General features: G+C 44.2%; 2 protein-coding genes across 2 annotated transcripts in view; both read right to left on the bottom strand.

Moving 5' to 3' along the window:
* Positions 1-185: 185 nt before the first annotated feature.
* Positions 186-4,572, bottom strand: psmb10 (proteasome 20S subunit beta 10). Its single transcript, XM_031586338.2, has 8 exons — positions 4,302-4,572; positions 4,078-4,171; positions 3,871-3,968; positions 3,064-3,204; positions 1,989-2,104; positions 1,348-1,406; positions 1,078-1,229; positions 186-430 (listed from the first exon to the last, which is right to left on the bottom strand). The coding sequence occupies exons 1-8, from the start codon at positions 4,364-4,366 to the stop codon at positions 319-321; spliced, it is 837 nt and encodes a 278-aa protein (XP_031442198.1). The 5' UTR covers positions 4,367-4,572; the 3' UTR covers positions 186-318.
* Positions 4,573-6,538: 1,966 nt separating this feature from the next.
* LOC105912506 (tenascin-like) overlaps positions 6,539-23,384 on the bottom strand; it is a 40,362-nt gene continuing 23,516 nt past the window's right edge. The window contains 16 exon segments of the mRNA XM_031586650.2: positions 6,539-8,454; positions 9,687-9,847; positions 10,678-10,836; positions 11,323-11,419; positions 11,700-11,851; positions 12,581-12,713; positions 13,098-13,240; positions 14,014-14,163; positions 15,001-15,120; positions 16,282-16,425; positions 16,862-16,984; positions 18,612-18,897; positions 19,584-19,988; positions 20,098-20,225; positions 22,561-22,596; positions 22,599-22,832. Of these exon segments, the coding sequence (XP_031442510.1) occupies positions 8,356-8,454; positions 9,687-9,847; positions 10,678-10,836; positions 11,323-11,419; positions 11,700-11,851; positions 12,581-12,713; positions 13,098-13,240; positions 14,014-14,163; positions 15,001-15,120; positions 16,282-16,425; positions 16,862-16,984; positions 18,612-18,897; positions 19,584-19,988; positions 20,098-20,225; positions 22,561-22,596; positions 22,599-22,832 (2,570 nt within the window). The 3' untranslated portion in view covers positions 6,539-8,355.

Genomic DNA, 23,384 nt, shown 5'->3' with positions numbered 1-23,384 from the left:
CCCTATGTCTATTGCACACCCATTAATTAGGTTACATGGTATATCAGTTTGATGTCAGTTCCTGTGACCTCAAATAAGTAATATTAACAATCTACAGTGCTGTTAGTAAGAGCTGGAACAGTTGAGCATTTTACTAAAGCTCCATAAAGTTTCTCATCTGGATAATAACAGGGGACAGCGATATGTAGGTTTGGCATGACTTTATTTTTAAAATGAATTGTGATGATACTTGTGATGTATATCTAGGCATTACCACAGTTCTGGTGGGTGGGTGGTTGGTTAAATCTTTTCGTGTGTATGTAAGGCTCATTGCATGGTTTATTGTGTGTCCATGAGGTGGACTGACTCATCAACAACATCGAGCGTGAGTGGAGTCACTGTTTTGGACAGCACGGCTGTAGTCCCAGGCTTGTATCTGTAATCTCCCTCCCTGTAAGCACAAAACATGGGTGTTGAGTCAACAAAATATAGGCTTTGCTGTAACGTAGGCTTGACTATCTCACACATTGCAAGGCGAGTGGTTACTCCACCCAGGTAAGTTGTAATCACAATATTCCCTCAGTGATGTATCTAAGAAACATTGGTCAGGAGTAGGACAGGACAAAGAGATGGATGATGGAGAAGAGAGAGAAAAAATAAGAGAAAGGAATAAATGGCAAAAGTCAAGAAAGAAAGACAGAAAAAAGAAAGAAGGATAAAGAAAGACTTTCAGTTTTAAAAGAAAGCTGGGCATGAAAAGAAAGAAAAAGAAACAAGAATTTCAGAAAACTACAATTCAGCTTCTCTGTATGACAGTCAGGTAGTATAACCAAAGTCTTCTAATGTCTCTGGTATTACCCACCTCAGCCCTTATAATGTCTCTGATATTACCCACCTCAGCCCCTTATAATGTCTCTGATATTACCCACCTCAGCCCCTTCTAATGTCTATGGTATTACCCACCTCAGCCCTTCTAATGTCTATTGTATTACCCACCTCAGCCCCTTCTAATGTCTATGGTATTATCCACCTCAGCCCCTTCTAATGTCTATGGTATTACCCACCTCAGCCCCTTCTAATGTCTATGGTATTACCCACCTCAGCCCCTTCTCTGCTGGCTTGTCAAACGCACGCAGGTACTGAACTCCTGCCTGTGTGATGACACACAGGTCCACGTTACTGCCCGAGCCCAGGTCACAGAATATCCCAGCTGTGATGGCCTCTCTGACCAGTCCCTTGGCCTCCTCCAGCTGCGGGTGGGTGTGAGGAGAGGAATGAGGAGGAGAGAGAGAAAATGGATGAGAGGGGGCGGGGGGGGGTTGTATTCATTTCTTCTCAAAAAGAGACTGAGCCCTCGCTGCAACCTACCTCCATGTTTGGTTTAAAGCGATCCTCAAACACTGCAACGGCAGCCATAGCCCCAGAACCTAAACGAGAGCGACAAACGACACATTAACAATCTATGACGACCCGCCATCTCCACACATTCCTCCACATTTTCTCCTCATCTTCAACAAACTTATCACAGTGAAGTTATTTTTCATCTTTGTTCACATATCAGAAATGTGGAGTACATAACACTGTCTCTTCACGACCCGTGACTGTACACTGGACACTATGAGATGCCTCAATCTTTTGCTTTTGGAAGGGGGGGGTTGGTTTTATGTCTGATCCTAGATCTTATACTCTGATGGTTGCATCACTGTCTTGCATGTGACAGTGAGAGGACTGGCCCCTGTGGGAAGTCCCCCAATCAATAACACAAGAAATGTAACATATTTTCTTCCGTGTTTCACAGTTAAAAAGGTTTAATCCAAACGTTTTCTGATCTCTGAAATGTACAGTATCTTTACACATTGTCATCACAGCTGTTAAACATATGCCTACACTCTACCGCTTTATAAAGTCTCCGAGATAGGAGGACAAGAGAGATTGTACACTAGTACCGGCTGATCCTAGATCAGCAGACACACTTGGTGTCGGCATAGAGACAGGGTGAAAGGTCGTACCCATGGTGAGGAAAGGCAGCCTGTCATAGGATCCATGTGGGTAAACAGCGTAAAGCTGAGGTCCTGTCACATCTACACCTCCAACAATCAGAGAGGAGCCGATCTTACCCTGATACCTGAAACAGAGGACTGAGACTGGTCACACAGCTCAACACAGGTCAACACAGGTCAGAGGACTGAGACTAGTCACACAGGTCAACACAGGTCACAGGTCACAGGTCAGAGGACTGAGACTGGTCACACAGGTCAACACAGGTCACAGGTCAGAGGACTGAGTCTAGTCACACAGGTCACAGGTCAGAGGACTGAGTCTAGTCACACAGGTCAACACAGGTCTGAGGACTGAGTCTAGTCACACAGGGCAACACAGGTTACAGGTCAGAGGACTGAGACTAGTCACACAGGTCACAGGTCAGAGGACTGAGTCTAGTCATACAGGTCAACACAGGTCACAGGACTGAGTCTAGTCACACAGGTCAACACAGGTCACAGGACTGAGTCTAGTCACACAGGTCAACACAGGACAACACAGGTTACAGGTCAGAGGACTGAGTCTAGTCACACAGGTCACAGGTCTGAGGACTGAGTCTAGTCACACAGGGCAACACAGGTCACAGGACTGAGACTAGTCACACAGGTCAACACAGGTCAACACAGGTCACAGGTTACAGGTCAGAGGACTGAGTCTAGTCACACAGGTCAACACAGGTCACAGGACTGAGTCTAGTCACACAGGTCAACACAGGTCACAGGTCTGAGACCAGCAGCATTATTAACATTCAGATTATAAATGGTACTGTAAAGGAATAACCCTAGGCCCAAGACCATAACAGTTAAATAAAATGATGAGTGATCTCATTATCATTATTGCTTTGATTTTCCTTGTCCTAACTTAGGTGACATTCATATGTAACAGACGCCTGCACTTTAAACACAAATCTAGCTACTTCAAAGAGATCGCATTCTGTCTTGAAACACTCCAACACTTTGGTCTATTCCCAAGGTTGTTACTCATCACACGACGAATCAACAACGTAGTAATCCTAAATCAAGTCATCTGGTTTGAATATCCCACCTGTACAGCATCTGTTTGAGTTGCCGCGTCACCATGGCAACCACGGGAGGACGTCCTGTGCTCAGAGTGTGAAGCTCCACGTTGGATGACATCATCTGCGTGGTGACTACAGCATCCGCTGCCACCCCGGCCCCGCAGCAGCTTTTCACACACACACAAACAGCAACTTTCACTTTAAATATTTATAAATCATGATGATGGAACTATCATTACTGCAAAATAATTTACTACTGATGTCACAGTGTGTGTGTCTTTGTGTGTGTGTGTGTGTGTGTGTGTGTGTGTGTGTGTGTGTGTGTGTGTGTGTGTGTGTGTGTGTGTGTGTGTGTGTGTGTTTGTCTGTGTCTGTGTGTACAGTATCGGTGTGGGAGAGGTGGTATTTTTGTACAACTTAGACGTTACGGATGGCTCTAGAAATAATACAAAAAGTTATCTTCCCTGTGCTGAAGGATTTACTTATCCCTGTATTTCAGGAATAGGTCCATTCTGCCAACACCAAGGTCGCAGGTTTAATTCCCAGGAAATGAACTGATAACCTACTGGCCAACTAGAGGAACCCTGTGTTTGATCAGTCAGCTACAACACTGCTTTTCCTGGGCTTGCTAACATAAATGGTTCTGTTTAGATGAAGATGTTTTAGTGGAAAAGTAGGTCTGATTCATGATTCATCCAAACAGTTCCTATGAGGTTTGTAAACAAGGACACATAAGCTATTTCTGGTGAAGGAGTTGAAAGGGTAATTGTGTCTTTCAATGTAATGTAAATAAAACAAATTCATTTGTTTAGATAAAAGGTCTCATCACTCACTAAATTTTGGGTGCAATGTAGTGTATCTTCTCGCAATTCTTATCAGCCACAACCATGTCATCGGTTGCTCTTGTGTCTGCTCCGAGGATCACCCCATCCTGCCATATAAAGTAGGAGACACAGGCCGAGTGAGTAGATTTGAGTTATTTATTTATCTCTTTGTAGAACAAAAAGGCAGTCGGTAATATCCACTGTAAGTGTACGTACCTTGAACATGAGTCCTGCAATAGTGGTACCTGTTTTTCTTGCTTTGGGAGCGCTGAAGCCCTGGTCAGCCAAACTCCCCTCCAACACCATATTTCTGCATATGAGTGCATTATTCTATAGTCAGTAATAACAATAGCTTAATGCAGTCTGATGACAAAAGAAATCAAATATGAAACTGACTTCAACAGAGTCAGTTAATCGTTTAACGATTTAGATTCACTCACCGGCGTGTATTCTCAAAGGAGAAGCCGCTGCTTGGCGGTTCACAAGGCCTCGTTGTGTTCAGCATCGCTAAATTAAAGGATTGTTTGGGGAATTTGCGTCTTACTTGTTGTCTTCAAGCGAAAGCTTCGTGAAGTGGTAATGTACTACCTGTCAAAACTATGTTTCTGTCGTTGTAACAGATCGGTCTGTATCACCTGCTGAATGTGTCAGCATTTATGATTGAATGCTTCAGACGCGGATATTCTTTCACTTTCTGTTTTCATACAATGCGTCGCACAACGAATCAAATTTATACAGGAAGTGTGATATAAAATAGACACGACCATAAAACCTTGGACAGAGTCACCTTCTTGGTCATTTGAGATCTGAAATGTTACATCCCTTTCATTATAGCCGTTTATCAAAGAAGATTGGTGAAATAAAAGAAAGATGCTGGAAACAGTCGGACCAAGATAGATTATAATCTTCAAAACCATTGCTAATGAAAGCATGCTCACTACTAAACAAAATTAAGGAACACAAGATTACTTTACAATTCAAAATCTTACACTACCGTAACCCTTTTGGAAGACAGCTCATCCTTGCACCGTTGGCTTAGAACAGTACTCATTTGCTTTAAATTAACAGTATGTATGGCACAAATGCCGCTAGTTTATTAAATTATATTATATTTATATTATTATTAAAAAATTCTGTAATGTTGGCCACAACCACCTTCACTACAAACCATTTGATAAGACTTTATAAAGAAAAGATGCTAATTTGGGGGGCTATACCATTTACGCCCACTAGGGGCGACCCAAGGCAGAGCATCGTCCGTGCCCCTTGGCCTCCCTCGGCTGATCTCACCCATTTATCTACCCCCTTGATTTCTGTTAGGTTTCCAGAGCCCTGAAATGAAGAAAACCATAAGGCCTCTCTCTTTATTTACACTCATATGTGTGACATGATCTGCTGCCCCAACATGAGCTGCTCTGCCATCTTACCTAAATTTCCCTCGGGATTAATAAAGTATCCATCTATCTATCTATCTTGGGTGTGTGTGTGAGTGATGAGCTGCTCTGTCATCTTGTGTGAGTGAGTGATGAGCTGCTCTGTCATCTTGGGTGTGTGTGTGAGTGATGCGCTGCTCTGTCATCTTGGGTGTGTGTGTGTGTGATGAGCTGCTCTGTCATCTTGTGTGAGTGTGTGATGTGCTGCTCTGTCATCTTGGGTGTGTGTGTGTGTGATGAGCTGCTCTGTCATCTTGGGTGTGTGTGTGATGAGCTGCTCTGTCATCTTGTGTGAGTGAGTGATGAGCTGCTCTGTCATCTTGGGTGTGTGTGTGATGCGCTGCTCCTTCATCTTGGGTGTGAGAGTGATGTGCTGCTCTGTCATCTTGGGTGTGTGTGTGTGTGTGATGAGCTGCTCTGTCATCTTGGGTGTGAGTGTGTGTGATGAGCTGCTCTGTCATCTTGTGTGAGTGAGTGATGAGCTGCTCTGTCATCTTGGGTGTGTGAGTGTGTGATGAGCTGCTCTGTCATCTTGTGTGAGTGTGTGATGAGCTGCTCTGTCATCTTGGGTGTGTGTGTGATGTGCTGTGGAGGAAATCAAAACCCTCTCCTCCCCTGGCCTTGGACACACTTTGCAACTGTTGTAGATATGAATCACAAGACCAGTTCCCTTTCTCTAAGTACATATGACAAACTCCTTTCACAAAGCTAGAAATCTTCAACCCCCGCCCCCCCTGTCAATTACTCACGCTGGGCTCGCCTAGGCCCTTTCTGTTTTACAAATATATGATCCCTGGCGTCTGCCCCAGCCTTCGGCCAACTCTTAGAACCCTGAATCAGTCTAGACGTTCCCCACCCTTTAGAGAGATGCAGTGGAGTGCATATCTATGGCCTATATGGGTTTCAACCCTGACGTGGTGCCACAGAGGGCCTGCTGAAGCAACAGGACATGTTCCTGAAGGAGAGTTCTTGCGGATCGTAAGAAATTCTCAGTCAGAGATGTGTAAGACTTTGTTTGAAGGATAAAGGTCTTTTAGCTGAACCTACGGAAAGTACATGAGAATAGTCTGTGGTGTGTTTTTGTGATGGATAATGCTGGATTGCTACTGATTTACAATTGATGGCAAGAGAACTAGGGCACAACACACTCATTGGTCAAATGGAAAGAACATGAACTCATGGAAAAATATAGACACATTCCCCTCTATGGGACCTTACAGAATGAAGAAGAGTGGAACAGTTTCTAACACAAGAAATCATTGCTTTATTTTTCATATAACTTTGAAAATAGTCTGAAAATACTACATGAGCATACATTATGTAATAAAATAAAATAAAATTCCATAGCAAATACAAAATACAATATCAACATTCAACATACTGATTTAAAAAAAGAACACGTGTTAGATGTGTGGCATCTTTACACCCATTAAATGCAATGCGATGGATATACAAATGTGATACTACATGATTTCTCTCTCCGTTCTCAGTAAACTGAATCAGTGTGTTCCTGCCACAACCAATAGACCGGGGGTGTTTCACCCCCCTCCTCTCTCCCTCTTGTGTTCTGATGAACACACACACACACACACACACACACTGCATGCATTCTTGTGAGGGAGTTAGCCACCAGAGCAGACACAGTAAACTCTTGGCAGTGTTTTTAAGATACTGCGACGATGAGGATGATGATGAGGACAACGCAGACGACGAAGAGTTTAAAGTAAAAGATTGTGAGTGTGTAAAGTTGCTTTTCTGATCTCTGTCGGTATGTGTATGTGTGTGTGTGTGTGTGCATGTATTTGTATCTCTGCATTTATAAAGGTCTGGTATTTACCAGACGCTTCTATCCAAAGCAAATTGCATAGGAGTAACCGGGAATCGGCATCCTGCAGTAGCCGGGAATTAAACCCGAGTCGACCGAGGACGGCACGCTAACCCATGTCCACCTTATACTAACCACTGCACCATCAACGTCCACCTTATATCTCTCAGTGTTGCTTGTCAGTCACAAATGTACCTTAATAGTGGAGGGTAGTAATGCAGTGAGTTACTGCCCACTGGCGTCTTGGTCATACCCCACATGGCTTATAAAAATATCACCCCATTCCCTTGGCATGCACATTTGATAGAATGCTGATAGATCTATGGGTGTGATAGGGCAGTGGTCCCCACAAGACTGCTATGTTGGGAGCAACAGATAAATTAAGTCATTTATCAGAAGTGGAGACACTAGAAAACGTTAGAAAGTTGTACTGTCGTAGAGAGTACTACATATTGTAGAATTTATTCACACAGAGTAAATAAAAAGACCATAAAACAAGACTTTTTCAAATACATCCCAAAAAAAAAAACAACACAATGAGACATTTTTTGTTGTGTAACTGCGCCTCACTTTGGAAAGGCCATTTAAGATGATGAGTAACTGGTTTTGTGTCTGGACAATCTGTCTTTCCTCTGCTTGGAACTCTGCAACCCCCCCTAATGTTAGACCCCCACATGTGCTGCCACCGCAGGCAGGGAGTAGTAGGACAACAAAACCGTTACACTTAAGACAAATGTCTATTTTCTGCCATCGTTTGGTTTCGTATTTTTTAAAAGAATAATTCTCAGGATACAGACAACAGAAAGAGCTCAATCACCTCAACTCAGTACAAAACATTAACTCTAAAAAAGCACCAGTCAAGTACAAAGATGTCCACCAATAACTAACTTAGCAATGTAAATATTTCCATCATTGTCAGGGAAAATGTGTATACTACTGGCAAAGATGGTGAACGCAACCACAGTTTGACCAGAGCTTACGACCTCCAGAGAGAAGTGTAGAAACTGTACCAGGAACTATAGTAGTAAAATACATTTACTGTATCTTGTATTTAATAAAGTAATTATTGCCTTGTCTCTTTGTGCTCATATGGATGTGTGTGTGCATATGTGTGTTTGTGTGTCAGTGTGTCTGTGTGCATGTGTGTGTGTGTGTGTGTGTGTGTGTGTGTAGCATATACAAGCTGTGTGTGTGTGTTGTTGTAGAGTTGTCCTGCTTTCCCTCCCCGTCTTGTTCTTAACCCTGAGAAGGAGGTTTGAAGGAGGATGGACGTATTTTCATCTCGACGAAAGGGATGGAGTACTCTTTGCCTTTCCAAGACGTCCATATCACTCCCTAAGAAAAAGAGATTCAAGTCTCAGACTCACTGTGCTGCTGTCAATCATATCACACAACCTGTCAATCATATCACACATCGCAACCTGAACAGCATGAACCATGAACTGGCTTCTTCGGGAAAAATTCTCATCTTATTTCCACATAGAGGACACACATTTCATTGATAGGCAATGACCAAAGCAACGAGCAACAAGTGAAGACTGTGACGCAGGAACTACAGCTGCCGTGTGGCACGTGGGAGCAAGAACTACAGCTATTGTGTGGGAGCAAGAACTACAGCTGTCGTGTGTCGTGTGAGAGCAAGAACTACAGCTGTCGTGTGAGAGCAAGAACTACAGCTGTCGTGTGAGAGCAAGAACTACAGCTGTCGTGTGTCGTGTGGGAGCAAGAACTACAGCTGTCGTGTGTCGTGTGAGAGCAAGAACTACAGCTGTCGTGTGAGAGCAAGAACTACAGCTCTTGTGTGTCGTGTGAGAGCAAGAACTACAGCTATCGTGTGTCGTGTGGGAGCAAGAACTACAGCTGTCGTGTGGCACGTGGGGAGCAAGAACTACAGCTGTCGTGTGTCGTGTGGGAGCAAGAACTACAGCTGTCGTGTGTCGTGTGAGAGCAAGAACTACAGCTGTCGTGTGAGAGCAAGAACTACAGCTCTTGTGTGTCGTGTGGGAGCAAGAACTACAGCTATCGTGTGTCGTGTGGGAGCAAGAACTACAGCTGTCGTGTGAGAGCAAGAACTACAGCTCTTGTGTGTCGTGTGAGAGCAAGAACTACAACTCTTGTGTGTCGTGTGAGAGCAAGAACTACAGCTGTCGTGTGTCGTGTGAGAGCATTGCACTGACCCACCCATGTTTGCGCTTAGGATCTTGCTCACAGTATTAAATTAACAAAACGATTTTGCCAAGTTATTAAATTAGCTTTAGTTCATGGACGGCGGACTTTGCTAATTGCTCGTTGCTTTGCTCGTTGCCTGCCAATGAAACTAGGGCTGAATCTGGAAGGGTGTGAGATCTGATCTGAAGTGGACAGACCAGATCAATGCTAGACCAAGACCACCTCTGGTCCACATTTAGGTACTATCTAGTGATGAGGTTTGTACCTATTCTCCGTCATGGTTTGCCACGTTTGCTTACATGTGTGTGTGTGTGTGTGTGTGTGTGTGAGTGTGTGTAGCCTACGCGTTTCCTTACATGTGTGTGTGTGTGTGTGTGTGTGTGAATGTTTTCTCTCACCTGGTGATTTTTAGATGTGGCGAACAGGCCGTTGAGGTTGGCCTCGTGGCAGTTCCGGTACCACCATCCTCCCCTGTAGGACATGGCACAGAACCGGATGTCGGAGCGGTCTCGGTCTCGGGTGGAGAACGCCCGGCCGCTGTGGTATGTCATGGAGTCACCTTCGAGGACAAGGACATGTAACAGTGAGTGCAAGAAAAAAGAAAATGGAGGAATGATAACTGATAGAGTGGAGGGAAACAGCTGTGTGTGTGTGTTAAAAGTTGGTTAGACATTAGACTATTAAAGGAGAAAGATCTGGATAGTACTTTCTATTAAATGTCTTTGTTCAGAGGCTACAGTATGTTATAGTGTTATGATGTGCTACCATTTGTTATATTGTGCCCTGTGTCTGTGATGTTCTTGTGTTTGACTGCAGTAACAGTAACACACACAGTAACAAGAAACGCAAATGCAGCATCATTGGAATTTAATTATTCCCTTCAACTGAATGATGTTTTTCCAAGCATTTTGTTTTTACTGCAAATAGTTTCTATTTTCAATGCAAAACAGAATCTTTCAATTTATGATTTCTGAATGTCCCCCAGAGGGTCGTGGGGTTCAGACAGTTCATAAAAGTTGGGTTTGTTAAAAATAAAAATAAAAGAGAGAGAGAGAGAGAGAGAGAGAAATGTGGAAATGATATGCCAATATTACATTAATTTGATGTTTTTTGCAATTGCCTTACCAATGAATACTAGGTTAGAAAATACAACATTTAACGTGACTAAATCTCCGGTAAACTATCTGAATACAGATACAGACACAGATGATGGCGTCTCGGTACACCTCTAGAAGCTACATAGAATGCTTTGGGAATGAATATTGGGAAATATTGTCATGCTTTAAGAATCACTGTGGTCGACCTTTCCTATTTTAACAATGAGAAGAAACATATTTCATTTTTAATAAACGTCTAATGAGTGGAACACGAAGCCTAATCAAGACTCACCTGCATTGCCAGTATAACCAGACACCTTCAGCGTGTACAACTTCGCTGGGCCGACGGCGAATGTCGTGTATTTGGCGAAGACGGTCTCACCCTCGGCACGCATGTCTACCCGCAAGCCCATAGGGGTCATTTTGGTGAGATTATGAATGTGCTCATTACCTGAGGAGAGAGACAGATAGACAGAGAAAAAGACCATGAAAGTTACTCCATCCGTTAAAAGACGTCTGTTCAAATGGCTCTGTCTTTACTCTTCTTGTCCACTAGAGGTCCCTGCAGTCAGTAGTTGAACGCTAACAAATTTATGGAACTGCATTCAAACTGTCTGCGTGCGTGTGTCTGTGTTGGCGTTAAGACCCAAACAAACATGAGCTGCAGGACCAGGGAATGTAATTTTCTCTTTGAATTTGTTTGACAGCCTGTTCCATGTTGAACATTTTCTGTCATCCACAAATGTCGTCTGCTTTATTTCATCTCGCACATGGCTACGACCTCTTTGTGGAAACCAGCGATCATTAGAACTTGATCCTTCATTACGGCCGTGACATTTAAGCTTTTATGGCGCCGGCTCCTGTTTGAATTCGAGCTGGCGTCCCCCGTGGAGCGGACCAGAACCAAAACAAGCGCAGTATAACAGATGACACATACCCATCCAGAACTCCTCACTCAGGTCTCCAAAGCCATCCCTGTAGTCTTTCCAGGTTCTAAAGAAGTCAACCTTGCCATTCACTCTTCTCTGGATAACCTGCAAACACACGCACACAAACAGCCGTCACTCACTAACTGAACTATTTTTAATAACGTTCTTAACAAATTGGCTAAATTCTAAAAAGGAATGCTGTGTGAGCTGTTAAAAAAAACTCCTTGTCGAATTGGTAAAAAATGACCCATGACATTTTGTTTTTGTACTAGTCCTTGACAACCACTTTGGTTTTTATTCCCTGACTATCTGAGAGAGGACACAACCAGAGGTACTGGTCCAAAGCTCGTGAATCAAGCCAGAACTCTTCAGCGACGGCTCTTACCGTCCAGCCGCCTCCGTCGGTCTCCATGTCACAATAAACGGAGACTGGCATGGAGTCCTGGCCCAGGGGGAAGATCTCCGCCAGCCCAGACTCGTGTACGCCGTTCAGAAGCTCCTGGGAACAATCACTGGGGAACGGGAACAGGAGATTTCCTGAAAACCAAAGACGCGGACAATAAAAAAGAGACGAAGTAAAAAAAAAAAAGAAAAAGAAAAAGAGAAACAAAGAGTTTAAAGAGAAGAGTTTAAGAGGGAAAAAATGAATGAAACAGAGATGAAACTCCTCATTTCTCCACATGTTCCTGTTAGGCCAAGAAAGTATTGCTCCGTTTACGGCTCAGCTATAGACATGTATATGTGCAGTATATGTATATGTGTCCAGTTTGTCCCTGAAAAGAAAAGATTTAATGCAGGATGGCTGACATCTAACTGGATGCAGCCCATATCTGGCCTGACCTGGCACTGATCAGACGAGGGTTAATCAGAATCGGAATCAGAATCAGAAAGGTTTTTACTGCCAAGTAGGTTTTCACCTACCAGGAATTTTTTGTGGTACGTTGGTGCAAACAATAAACATACACAATAAACAATAAACAATACACATATTAAGTTATTTTTCAAACATAGAAAAAACTAAATATAAAATATATTACAATTTTTTTACAGAATATGTTAAAGGAAAAAATGAAAAATGAAAGAGCTGTGCAGTCTATGCAGGAGTGTGCAAATAAGAGTTCGGGATAAGAGTCCGTGTTGGGGGGCGGGAGTCCCGGGCCTTGTTGATGAGGCCAGCCGCAGACGGGAAGAAGCTGCCCTGGTGGCGTGAGGTTTTGGTCCTGATGGACCGCAGCCTTCTGTCACCGCTGAGATGGCGAACCTCACCTGTGTTGAACTCCGTGGCGATGGCCTCTGTGTAGACTCCGCCCACCTCCGCCTGCAGTCTCACCGTATACTTGGAGCCGGGCCGCAGCCTGGTCAGCCTGTGCTCACTGAGGCCTGCGCCCACAAACACTTCCTGGAGACAAGGAGGGGAAAGGGGAAACAAACAAAGCCTCACTGATGACATGACTACTTTAAAACTTTATTTATTATTACATGATTACTTTAAATTAAACTTTATTTCACTATTATCCTGCTCTGTAATTACATCATTAAGTACAGTGTCACATAACAATGTTCAGTGTGTAATAACATAGGACTATAGGACAATACAGGACAAGGACTCTAAGCCTAATCCTCACCCTAACCCTTATACATGTCAATGTAAAGTATGAATGTAGTGCTGACCATTGGTAGTATGCTTACCATTGGTACTATGGTAGATATGCTTAACATACAGCAGCCACAGTGGAACATGGTCATATCTACTTGAGAAGGGCTGATGATTGATAATACTCACTTGAAATGCCTGGCCCTCTACGGAATACTGTAATTTGTAACCAGAGACTACAGAAGCGGGTGGTTTCCATGTCAACATGGCTGAGCGCGGGGTGACCTGACTGGCTGTGAGGTCCTTCGGTCCGTCTCCACCCCTGCCAGAACCTGTCAGAGAATCACACGGCCAATTTATCAGGCATCTCAATAGGCAGTCATGTATGAAGCAGGACATTTTGTGAACAAAAAAAAAAATTGTGTCAGCAAAGTAGGTTATTGAGGGTCAACTAAAAGAAATTAATGAGGTAGTGTGAAAGTATAGAATGATGACAGTACAAAATGTATGTGTCTGATCACATATGGATTCATATGGTTGTAAACCATATACAGTACCAGTCAAAAGTTTGGACACACCTTCTCATATTTGTGAGAAGTTTTTTCTTTACTTTTATTATTTTCTCCATGGTAGATAACACTTTTTTTGTTTAGTACATCATTCCATGTGTTCTTTTGTAGTTTAAATGTCTTCAGTATTAATCTACAATGTAGAAATAGAAAAGTAAAGAAAACACTTCTCCAAAAAATGTAAGGTGTGTCCAAGCTTTTGACTGGTACTACTGTATATATAGTTTAGTAATTAGACTTTACCTCACTCTTTGGTAGTCTTTTTATGAGGTGTGTGAGCTCTCTAAAGATGTGTTTTAAACAAGAAGGAACAGAGATCCACACTCACGACCCAGGCACAGCCACTTCTCCTGACAGATCTGTTTTATTACACAGACCAAACAAAACGTCCGTCGAACACAAACCTGTGTGCAGTCATCCGTCATCCCTGTTTATTTTTGAGTGTGGATTTCCATTCCTTCCTGTTCTGGGATATCTAAGCATAATATGTCTAGAGGCCATGTGATGCTGATGCTGAGGCCCTGTGTGGGACTGACCCCCGGTGGTGGTGAAGAGGGTGTTCGCCCCGCTGCTCTGGCGGTCGCCAAGGTGACTGGTGATGGTGACGCTGTACTCTGTCGAAGGGTCCAGTCCTGTCAGCTGCTGCGCTGCTGCATTACCGGACACCGAGATGCTCACGTCAGGCCCTGAGAGGGGTCAGAGGTCAGAGCACTGTCAGACCAGAGGACACAGCCGATGAAGCTTTATAAGAGACACTGTAAGATGTTGCCTTGGGTGCTGCACGGCAGGCCTGGCCAGGGACGGCCATCCAGTGTGCTATGTAAGTATGTAAGTATGTAAGTGAAATACTATCCATGGGTCTCTATCTGTGCTCCTTGAACACTGTATTTTTATGGAAGTCTGCTGACATTATTTTCACCATCGGAATGGTCAACAAGTGCTTTTAGTTTTGTCCAAACTTTTTGGCATATTGAGGTAAATGGAGTATTGAAACCTGTGCGATATGTATAGAAAAGTAGTATAAAAAAGTAGTATAAAAAAGACAAAAGTTAAAAAAAGTCCTCTGATGACATAAATCCAGGGAAAAACTACAAATGACTCATTTCATGTGTATAGAGAAAGTGATTAGTTCATTAATTATGATGTATTTTCAAGTATAATCCAAGAAACATGTACAGTATATCCAATGTCACTCAGTCGTGTAATGAGTAGAGAAGCCATGTTGAAGTCATCGCTCCTAAAGCAACATATCCTTAAACTGATGCAAATCACAGAGGTCTGAGAGAGAGAGAGAGAGAGAGAGAGCAGAGAGGGAAAGGAAGAGAGAGAGAGTGAGAGAGAAAGAAGGGGAGAGAGAGACAGAGCGAGAGAGGGAACAGCCTTGGCACGGAGAGCAGAGGCCGACGGCGTACTAAGTGCGCCCTGGAGAGAGAGAGGGAGAGAGAGAGAGAGAGACTAAGTATACTAAGTGTTCCCTGGAGATGTTCTGGTTGGTGGATGTCCGCCATAGGGTCGGCTCTCACCTTTCTCTGAGCCGTACACAATGACGTAGTTGTCAATGGCTGCCAGCGCCGGTCTCCATAGCAACAGGGCCCTGGAGTCCGTGATGTTAATGGCATGGAGGTCTGTGGGAGAGTCTGGCACTGCGAGAGGGTTATGATGGAGAGAGTGAGAGGGTTATGATGGAGAGAGAGGGAGAGAGAGAGGGAGAGAGAGAGAGAGAGGGTTATGATGGAGAGACAGAGAGAGAGAGAGAGAGAGAGAGGGAGAGAGAGAGAGAGAGACAGAGAGAGAGAGAGAGAGAGGGAGAGAGAGAGAGAGAGCAGAGAGGGAGAGAGAGAGAGAGAGAGGGAGAGCAGAGAGGGAGAGAGAGCAGAGAGGGAGAGAGAGAGAGAGAGCGAGAGAGAGGGTTATGAGGACCACATTTGGAGGGGGAGTAGAAGAAGAGGGGTAAGAGAAAAAACAAAAACATATACAATAGTAATTCATATTTTGTTTTGTTACTGTATATGTGTGTGTTTAAAAAAAAAACTTGCTTTGGCAACACTACTTTTGGAAACTGGCCTTCCAATAAAGCTTATTTGAATTTGGAATTGAGAGAGAGAGAAAGAGAGAAAGAAAGAGAGAGAAAGAGAGAGAGAGAGAACAAGAAGGGAAGAGAGACAGGATGGGAGAGGAAGGTTGGGCGTCCTCATGATGAGCAACACACGAGCGTGAAAATCTGTCAATATGTTTTGGCCTCTACGCAGGGGTGGAGCCCAAGCCAAAACAAAACAGTTTGAAATTGGACTTGAAAAGGACCCAAGGGGGAACCCTTGGAGAAAATATAAAAAGGCTTAAAAACTTTTGCAGACCCTGCACCTGCTAAATCAATTATGCATGCGCCGGACCTGCTATAAAAACCCCTCAAAAAAGAGAAAGTCTACATGAAAGTGAAAGAAAAGAACATGCCTTCGACAATATGAACAGAATAGCACATGGCTGGGTTTTTTAAATCCTCACTTAAAAGTATGAAAAGCATTAGCAAGGGCACGAAGGAAACTGATTTGGGAAAACAGTCAAAATCAACCTGTCAATCACATTTTCACAATCACGCCAATATGAATAAGAACTATCTATCCACCTATGGACTCATTGATTCAAAAGGAGGCGTTGAGAAAGCAAACACACAGACACACACATACACACAAACACACAAACACAAACACACACACACATACACACACACACAATTTCTATATTACAAAACAGACAAAGGATTCTTGGATTTATTGATGTGAAACTGAGGAAGCTGTATAAATTACGTGTGTGGACGGTGTCTTTGATTGGGTCACTCTCATCCAGGTTTAGCAGAGAGATGACGTTGACCTCATAGGACGACCCCGGGGTAAGCTGAGAGAGTTCTAGAGTCGTGTCTTTCGCACCCACCGAAACAGACACTGGCTCCCCTAGTGGAGAATAAAAAAAAGAAGGGGGCTTGACACAATTTTAGTAAACCGTTAGTACTGGACACAATATGTTTGTACCTGATAAACTACTGAATCCAGAATCTGCATGCGCTTGTCAAAAGTAATCTAATTCTTATTCTAACCTATCTTTCTCTTTTAGCCAATAAGGAAGGGATGATCTTTCTCTTTTAGCCAATAAGGAAGGGACAATGTCCCTCAAGGTGTGCCTATATGTGTAAGTAAATCATGGGCACAAGACTGAGTGGAGTTCCATTAGTTCCATTAGTTCCCCCCCCCCCCCCCCCCCCCCACACACACACACACACACGACACACACACACACACACCACATCCTCACACACCCCTCCACTGCAGTCTGTTCAGCCGATGTCCCTCTCCTTTACCACATGCACAACCATCGAGTGCTGGACCTTACCCTCGCGCGTGTGCGTGTACGTAACCTTAAAGCCGGTCACCGGGCTCCGCGGTTTGGTCCAGGACACCGACACATGGGTGTCAGTGATGTCACGGAACAGGAGATTACTTGGGGGCTCAGGACCTGCGGTGCAGACGCCAGGAGAGTGAGTGAGTAACAGACGCGTGTCAGGAAGAGAGACAAGCAAGAAGGAGATTCTCACAGACACGTTTCAAACGAGACAAAGACAGTCCTACTCATAAACTCTGTGCAGTTCTGACCAGTTAGACAATCTATGTGTATCTGCAGACAGGCATAAATGACTGGGGGAAAAAAAACTGTCTTTTCTTTTTTTTTTGACATGGTCGTAGAAAAGATTAGTGCATATATGAGTACATGTGTATATATGTGCAATCCAGACATATATACAGTATACACACAGCTCAGCATATACAAGGAACCAAACATGTATCACATCTGATACGGAACACGGAGAAGCATTTCACACACACAGAACAGCAGGTATACAGAGGATGAGAGGGGGGGGAAGATGTTGAACTGGTCTTTTGATCCTGGAAATAAGAACCATATGGCAGAAAGGAATATAGAGATAGGTCAGGGAAATAATAATAAGTGATAAACAAATGTATGAGTGGATATAATGTGAAGGTAGTGAAGGACACAAGCAAGGAATGACAAGGGGTGTTTTGGACAGAATAATGACACACAGTCTTTCTTTTCTTTCCTAGGTTTCTGAGGGAAGACGTGTAAATCGTAAAACCTAAAAAAAGGTAGTGAAGGCATTCAGTGTCAGCACATTTTGGTCAGGTTTACGGTTGTCAAGGTTACGGAAGTTGATAGGGATTCAAGGTTTTTTACGGAAGGACCTTTTTGGCCAACCATGGTCTTACCCTGGTGAATGGTGTAGGTAGCCAGTCAAGATGGCTGACCGTAAGGTTACCCTGATAGAGAGAAGATCAGACCAGCTTCGAATGAGTCAGTGGGTTAAGAGAACCCCGTAGAATGTTTCATGAATACAGAAATATTAGTGTGAGTATCCACAATGTCTACACATGATTTTAATCACAAATACACAGACAGACACAGAAAGCATTGACATTGCTAATATGTTCATGAATAGTGTAGTGTACATATAGTTATTGGGTTTTTAAAGAAAGTACAGGGTTTTTCTCTGTCAAGTGACGACAAACAGAGTCCTTTTCCACATCGACTACAAACGGGTGAGTTTGGCACACAACACAATGAAAAACAGGGTGAAAATGAGTTATTGTTTGGTCACATGGTGTTGACAACTGATTACTTGGATTATTAAGTGAATTTTAATTAAAGTTTTGGTCAAACCCATGCAGGGTACCATTGCTTTAATTAAACATAGAACATGAAGCAGGACACAGCACCTTAAAGCTAAGCAGGAACATGTGAAACTCAGGGTAGCTATTTCAGTTCTACCATGGTGCCATAAACTAGGTGTATCTACTATGTCTAAGCTACATAATAGCACTATCACAAGCTACATAAATAGCACTATCACAAGCTGCATGTAGACTAAGTGTAAGCTAACATCAGTGCTGTAAATCAGTGCAACAGCTGGGGACCACTGAAATACGGTCTGTATCATATACAGCTGCTGACCTTAAATGATAATAAAATGATTATTCTTCATTTTATGTTGTGCTGTGTTCAGCTGTATATAGCTTTGATTAAATTATGTCAAGTGAAGGTGAGCTGATAGTTTTGTGATGTTGTGTACCTGTGTTTATAGTAACACTGTGAGTTTTCGAGCGAAGTCCTGGACCCTTGCCATACACAGAGAAGACATATTGGGTCAGTGGACGGAGACCCTCGAACAAGTATGATCCCGTAGACCCAGGAAGGACTTTGGTGAATGTGTCGTCGGGGGAAGCTTTAGCTCTTGGCCCTGCTATGTCAGCGGCGGTTGCTGGTGTCTTGGCCAGATGTTTTGTAACACCCTCCTCATTATCCTCCAAATCCCCGTGCGGTCCTTCTCTCTGCTCTCTGTTTCGCCCCTCCATTCTCCCGAGTCACTCCATTCTCTAGTTCTTCTCCGTCTGTGAGCCTCTTTTGACTGACGACGAAATTTTTGTACGTACCTTGTGGCGCGGCCCATCTTAGAGCAACTGCGGCAGAGGATACATTCTGGACACCAACGTGACTCAGTGGCTCCCCCTCTTGCCCGTCAGTGGTACTGACCTGTGCACTGTCTGGTGACGGTGGTGTTGGCTGGGCTGGAATTGGGGCATTCGTAGCTTTGGTACTAACAGTCTTTCTGACAGGATGCTTGAGACCTGGAGGTAGTCGTACAAGCGTGCCGTTTTTTCTTCTGAGTGCGACGCCTGGTTTTAGTTTAGTTCCAGTGACTGTACCAGGAACAGCAAGGATGCTCGTTTTGGGGTCATCAGGGTGGGTATTTCCGTTAATTAATTTACATTCTCAGTGTGAGTCTTTGCGGTCACACTGATAAGGGCTTCCTCGGTTGGGTTTACACTGTCTGGAGGGGCAGTAGTTTGGCCCGTGGTACAGCTGCCCTGGCACTCGGAGGGGGTGTAGTTCTGGTGCTAGCGAGGGATGCTGTTGGTGGTCGAATCACTGTGCCATTGCGTCTTCTCAGAGTTACTCCTGGCTTCAGTTTGTATTTCAGGCCCCCATTGCCACCAGTGAAACCAGGGCCTCTAGGCGAAGGTTTTCCTTGGGCGTATCTCACCCGCTCTGCCTTCGGCTTCTCAGTGACGCTGGCAGGGACTTCCTCAGACGGGCTGCCTATGCTGGTTTTCTCCTTGTCGTCATCAGCGTGACCATTCTCTCCGTCATCAGGGTGACCATTCTCTTCGTCATCAGGGTGACCATTCTCTCTGTCATCAGGATGTGGTGTTGCAGTGTAGCGAGGTTGAGGAAGGAGCTGGTGAGGTTGTGATATGGGGTGAAGGTGGCTGGTCTGGTCGAGGCCTTGCAGGTCTCGTGTCATTTCTCTTCCTATAGAAAACACCAGGTCTTTGTTTAGTATGACCACGGGTATCAGTGCTCTCTCCACTACCTGGTTGGATAGGGTGACCTCTGTTGAAGGCACCGCCATTGGGTACTCGATGGGGATAAGGCCTGCGAATGTGACCTTTGGAAGTGGACAGAGGGGGTCCCAAGAATGGCCGGGTTCTGTTTTGGAAAGGTCCGACGTTTGGCCGACGAGTGAATTTCCCTTTGATGAAACCTGAAGGCTTGACCGCTTTTGATTGTCCTGGGTCGGTCTCGTCACTCCTCCCCGTCTCGCTCTCGGTGCTCGTGACAGCGGGCTCAGTCCTGGGTGATTCCTCTGACGTACTGCTCGAGAGAGAGCCATCCTCGGAAGATTCTGTGGAATCGGAATATTCGGAAGATTCACTTTTTCCACTCCCCCCGTACTCTCTGGAATCATGGAGCGGCTTTGCAGCTGCCTCAAATCTGGGATCTGACGACTCGCTGGGCTCGGGTGGTGTGACAGGGAGACCGAGGGAGAGCTTAGTGATCGAGATGTTGCCATCGACACTCTCTGCACTGGTCTTACTTGCCAAGGGCATTTTGGTATTCTGTAGTAAGTCTGGTAAGTCTGTATTCGGAAGAAGTCCCGGTAAAACCTCGAACATGGAGATGTGTAGATTAATGCCTTGTTCTCCGACGAAGTGTTTGGGAGGCGTGTGCTGTGCCTCTGCAGCTCTTTCACTAACGCGTCTACTTTTCCTCATCAGTGGCATGCGTCATGTTTCTCATGACTGGAAGCTTTGCCTTGATTGTTCTGTTCATGTGACGATGTCCCACTATGAGCTTGGAATGGCATTTCTTTCCACTCGGGTGACCGGTGTTGTTTCTGGAACTGTCTTGGTCCAGCTCAGTTCTGTTTCCAGAAACATCTGTTGCCTGCGGTGCAGGAGTCGTTGGATCCCTTGTGTCATCTGTCGTAGAGACACCTCCATCAGATCCGCTCAGAGATCTTTCATCCTCTTCGGCCTCTGGGACGGCCATTGCTAGTGGCTTATTGCCACTGGTTGGCAGGTTTGGTTGAGAACTCCATCTTGGTTTTCCTGGTTGCTTTGCCTGGCCGTTAGGAGGAACCTCCTTTGCCCTGTCCCTGCCCTGGTGGCATTGAAATGGGGTTTTCTTGGCATACCAGGCCTTCTGAATATGCCATTTCTAACAGCTGGTTTGGGTAATGGCTTTTTTTGAACTGGTGTTAATACCCTGGTCCCAGTTTTCCTCCCTCCTTCCTCCTCCTCCTCCTCCTCCTCCTCCTCGTCATGTCCAGGTTGTGTCTGCCTCAGTGATTGGATGTCAGGCCTCATCCTTTGTCTTTCACTGTCTGTTGCTACAGGTCTGGTTTTGGTTACCGTTGTGACCATGCTTAATGTCACACCTGATTCTCCTGAAGGCATGAATGAGGTATGGTTGGAATCAAGGGTTAAAATACTCTTTCTCTCTCTCACACACACATTCACTCTGTCATTCCCTCTCATTCACTTGCTCTGTCTTTTACTCGTAATGGTAAATCTTCATAAATGGTGCAGGAGATCACACTATGAAACAATAAAAACTGAGGTTAAATCAAAAATGATCATGAAAAAAAATATAACGTTGAAAGAAAAATAGCCTCGGTTCGGTTCCAGCTTGCTTTCCACCTGTTTCAAACTGAGAAAACGGCAGTCTCATTTCCTGCTGAGAAACGAAGGAGTCATTAAAGTCTCGAACAGCTGAAAAGATGGTCACAGGAGAAGCTGAGTCTCTCGTCCAGCAGAGCTGAAAAGCAGTCAGATAAAAGGAATCTTGGTCCCATTTGGTTTTAAGTGTCCTTAATAGAGTATATTTGTATTACATTGTACTAAGTAATAATACAGTGTACTAACACTATGTACTTCTCATGTAGGTTAAGTACATATTATAATATATTGCTAATCTTAACACTTAACACTGCCAAAGTACATCTAGTATCAACATGTAAAGTACTAATTTTGTTGTATGGACAAATATTGTTGCTAGCAAATGGTGCTTGATAGTACGTTTCTGTTTGTACCCGAGGACACGTAATATAAAATGGGGCTAAGATAATCCCAGATAGAGAGAGAGACAGAGAGAGAGAGAGAAAGAGAGAGCGAGAGAGAGAGAGAAAGAGAGAGAGAGAGAGCTGGTGCAAATCACTGGTACAGAAAAAACCCGAAAAGGGAGAGAAAAATGTTATCACTTCTCCTCACAAACAGAATAATCTTATCACTTCTCACAAACAGAAAGAGTGTTGCAAACATTTCCACTCAACGGCAGTCCAGTCCTGGAAGGATTTCAAAGTTTACATATTATTTTTTCTGTGCTGAAGAGATAGCATTTCTATTTGTAACACTGGCAGGCTGTCCACGTTTACAAGAGAAGGTGGAAGACCTAAAACTAGGGGGTTTAAGGCTCTGGAACATCTTCCCAAAAATCTCTGCTACTCCATGTTAGTCTGCTGCCGTGCCTTGGTAGGACAAACTCTAAGTAAATGCTGTTCTGTAACACCATAGAACACAAAAACATCTATACTAAAACCAATCCTAAAACCAAGGAGTTAAAGTCTCCACAACATCTTACAAAAATCAGTCACAGAACACATGAACAGTCCATGGCTCTGGATGTGAATGGATGCATGTGGATGCCTTAAGGATGATTCTGGAGAGTTCTGGACTCACCGGGCACGACCTGTATCGTCTCTGGCGAACTCCGGCTCCATCCTTCTCTGCCACCAGAGTGATGTCATAGAGCACTCCCGCCTTCAGACGATCTATCTGGGCGGACACCCTGGAGGGGGGCACGACGATCTCCTGACTGCCCTGGTCTCCTCCCGCGCTGGGTGAGACTCTCAAGTGATACCTGTCTATCTCCATCTGGGGCGGATCCCATTGGATGATTGCGTACGTGGTGGATGTCTTCACCAATTTCAGATTGGTGGGACCTGAGATAACTATGTTGAAAAGAGAAAAAAAACACACACACACACACACACACACACACACACACACACACACGAACACACACACACACACACACACACACACACACACACACACATGTTTATATGATGAAAACACAGACCCAAGTCAGATCATCAGATTATGTTTGATCCTTTCTACAGTTTAGCTGCCTTTTAGTTTTCCTCCTCAGTGAGAACAACAAAAGTGCAAGATTAATTCACACACAACATGAACCCTTACAGGAGGGGAAACGAGTTGCACTGCACTCAATTGGCAGAGCTGCCGATGCTGCCACCGCTGTCTTCGGACAAAAGTAAACAAAGTATTTCATCCTGTATTTATCAAACACTTCCCACAGTAACCACCCACACTCAAACAGAGCACTCTTGCACAAGCTTGCTGCCCGCAACTTTAAAATATTTGGAAGCACACATGAACATCCCATTAGTGCTTCATTTGTGTATCTTCATGTGTTATGCATTGAGGTTCAGTGTTATTACTGCATTTTGAAATTGTCCTATTTTGTATTCTTTAATAAAAGG

Source organism: Clupea harengus, chromosome 19 (genome assembly GCF_900700415.2).
Source record: "Clupea harengus chromosome 19, Ch_v2.0.2, whole genome shotgun sequence".
In the NCBI taxonomy this organism is placed as follows: Eukaryota; Metazoa; Chordata; class Actinopteri; order Clupeiformes; family Clupeidae; genus Clupea; species Clupea harengus.
The sequence above is the reverse complement of the archived record's forward strand: the minus strand, read 5'-3'. Positions and strand labels throughout refer to the sequence as shown.

Coding starts and splice junctions, on each gene's coding strand:
- psmb10 (XM_031586338.2), bottom strand. CDS start 4,366: ATGCTGAACACAACGAGGCCTTGTGAACCGCCAAGCAGCGGCTTCTCC. Junction 3,205..3,870: donor TACATTGCACCCAAAATTTA/GTGAGTGATGAG, acceptor GTGTGTGAAAAG/CTGCTGCGGGGCCGGGGTGG. Junction 431..1,077: donor CCAGCAGAGAAGGGGCTGAG/GTGGGTAATACC, acceptor TTGTGCTTACAG/GGAGGGAGATTACAGATACA.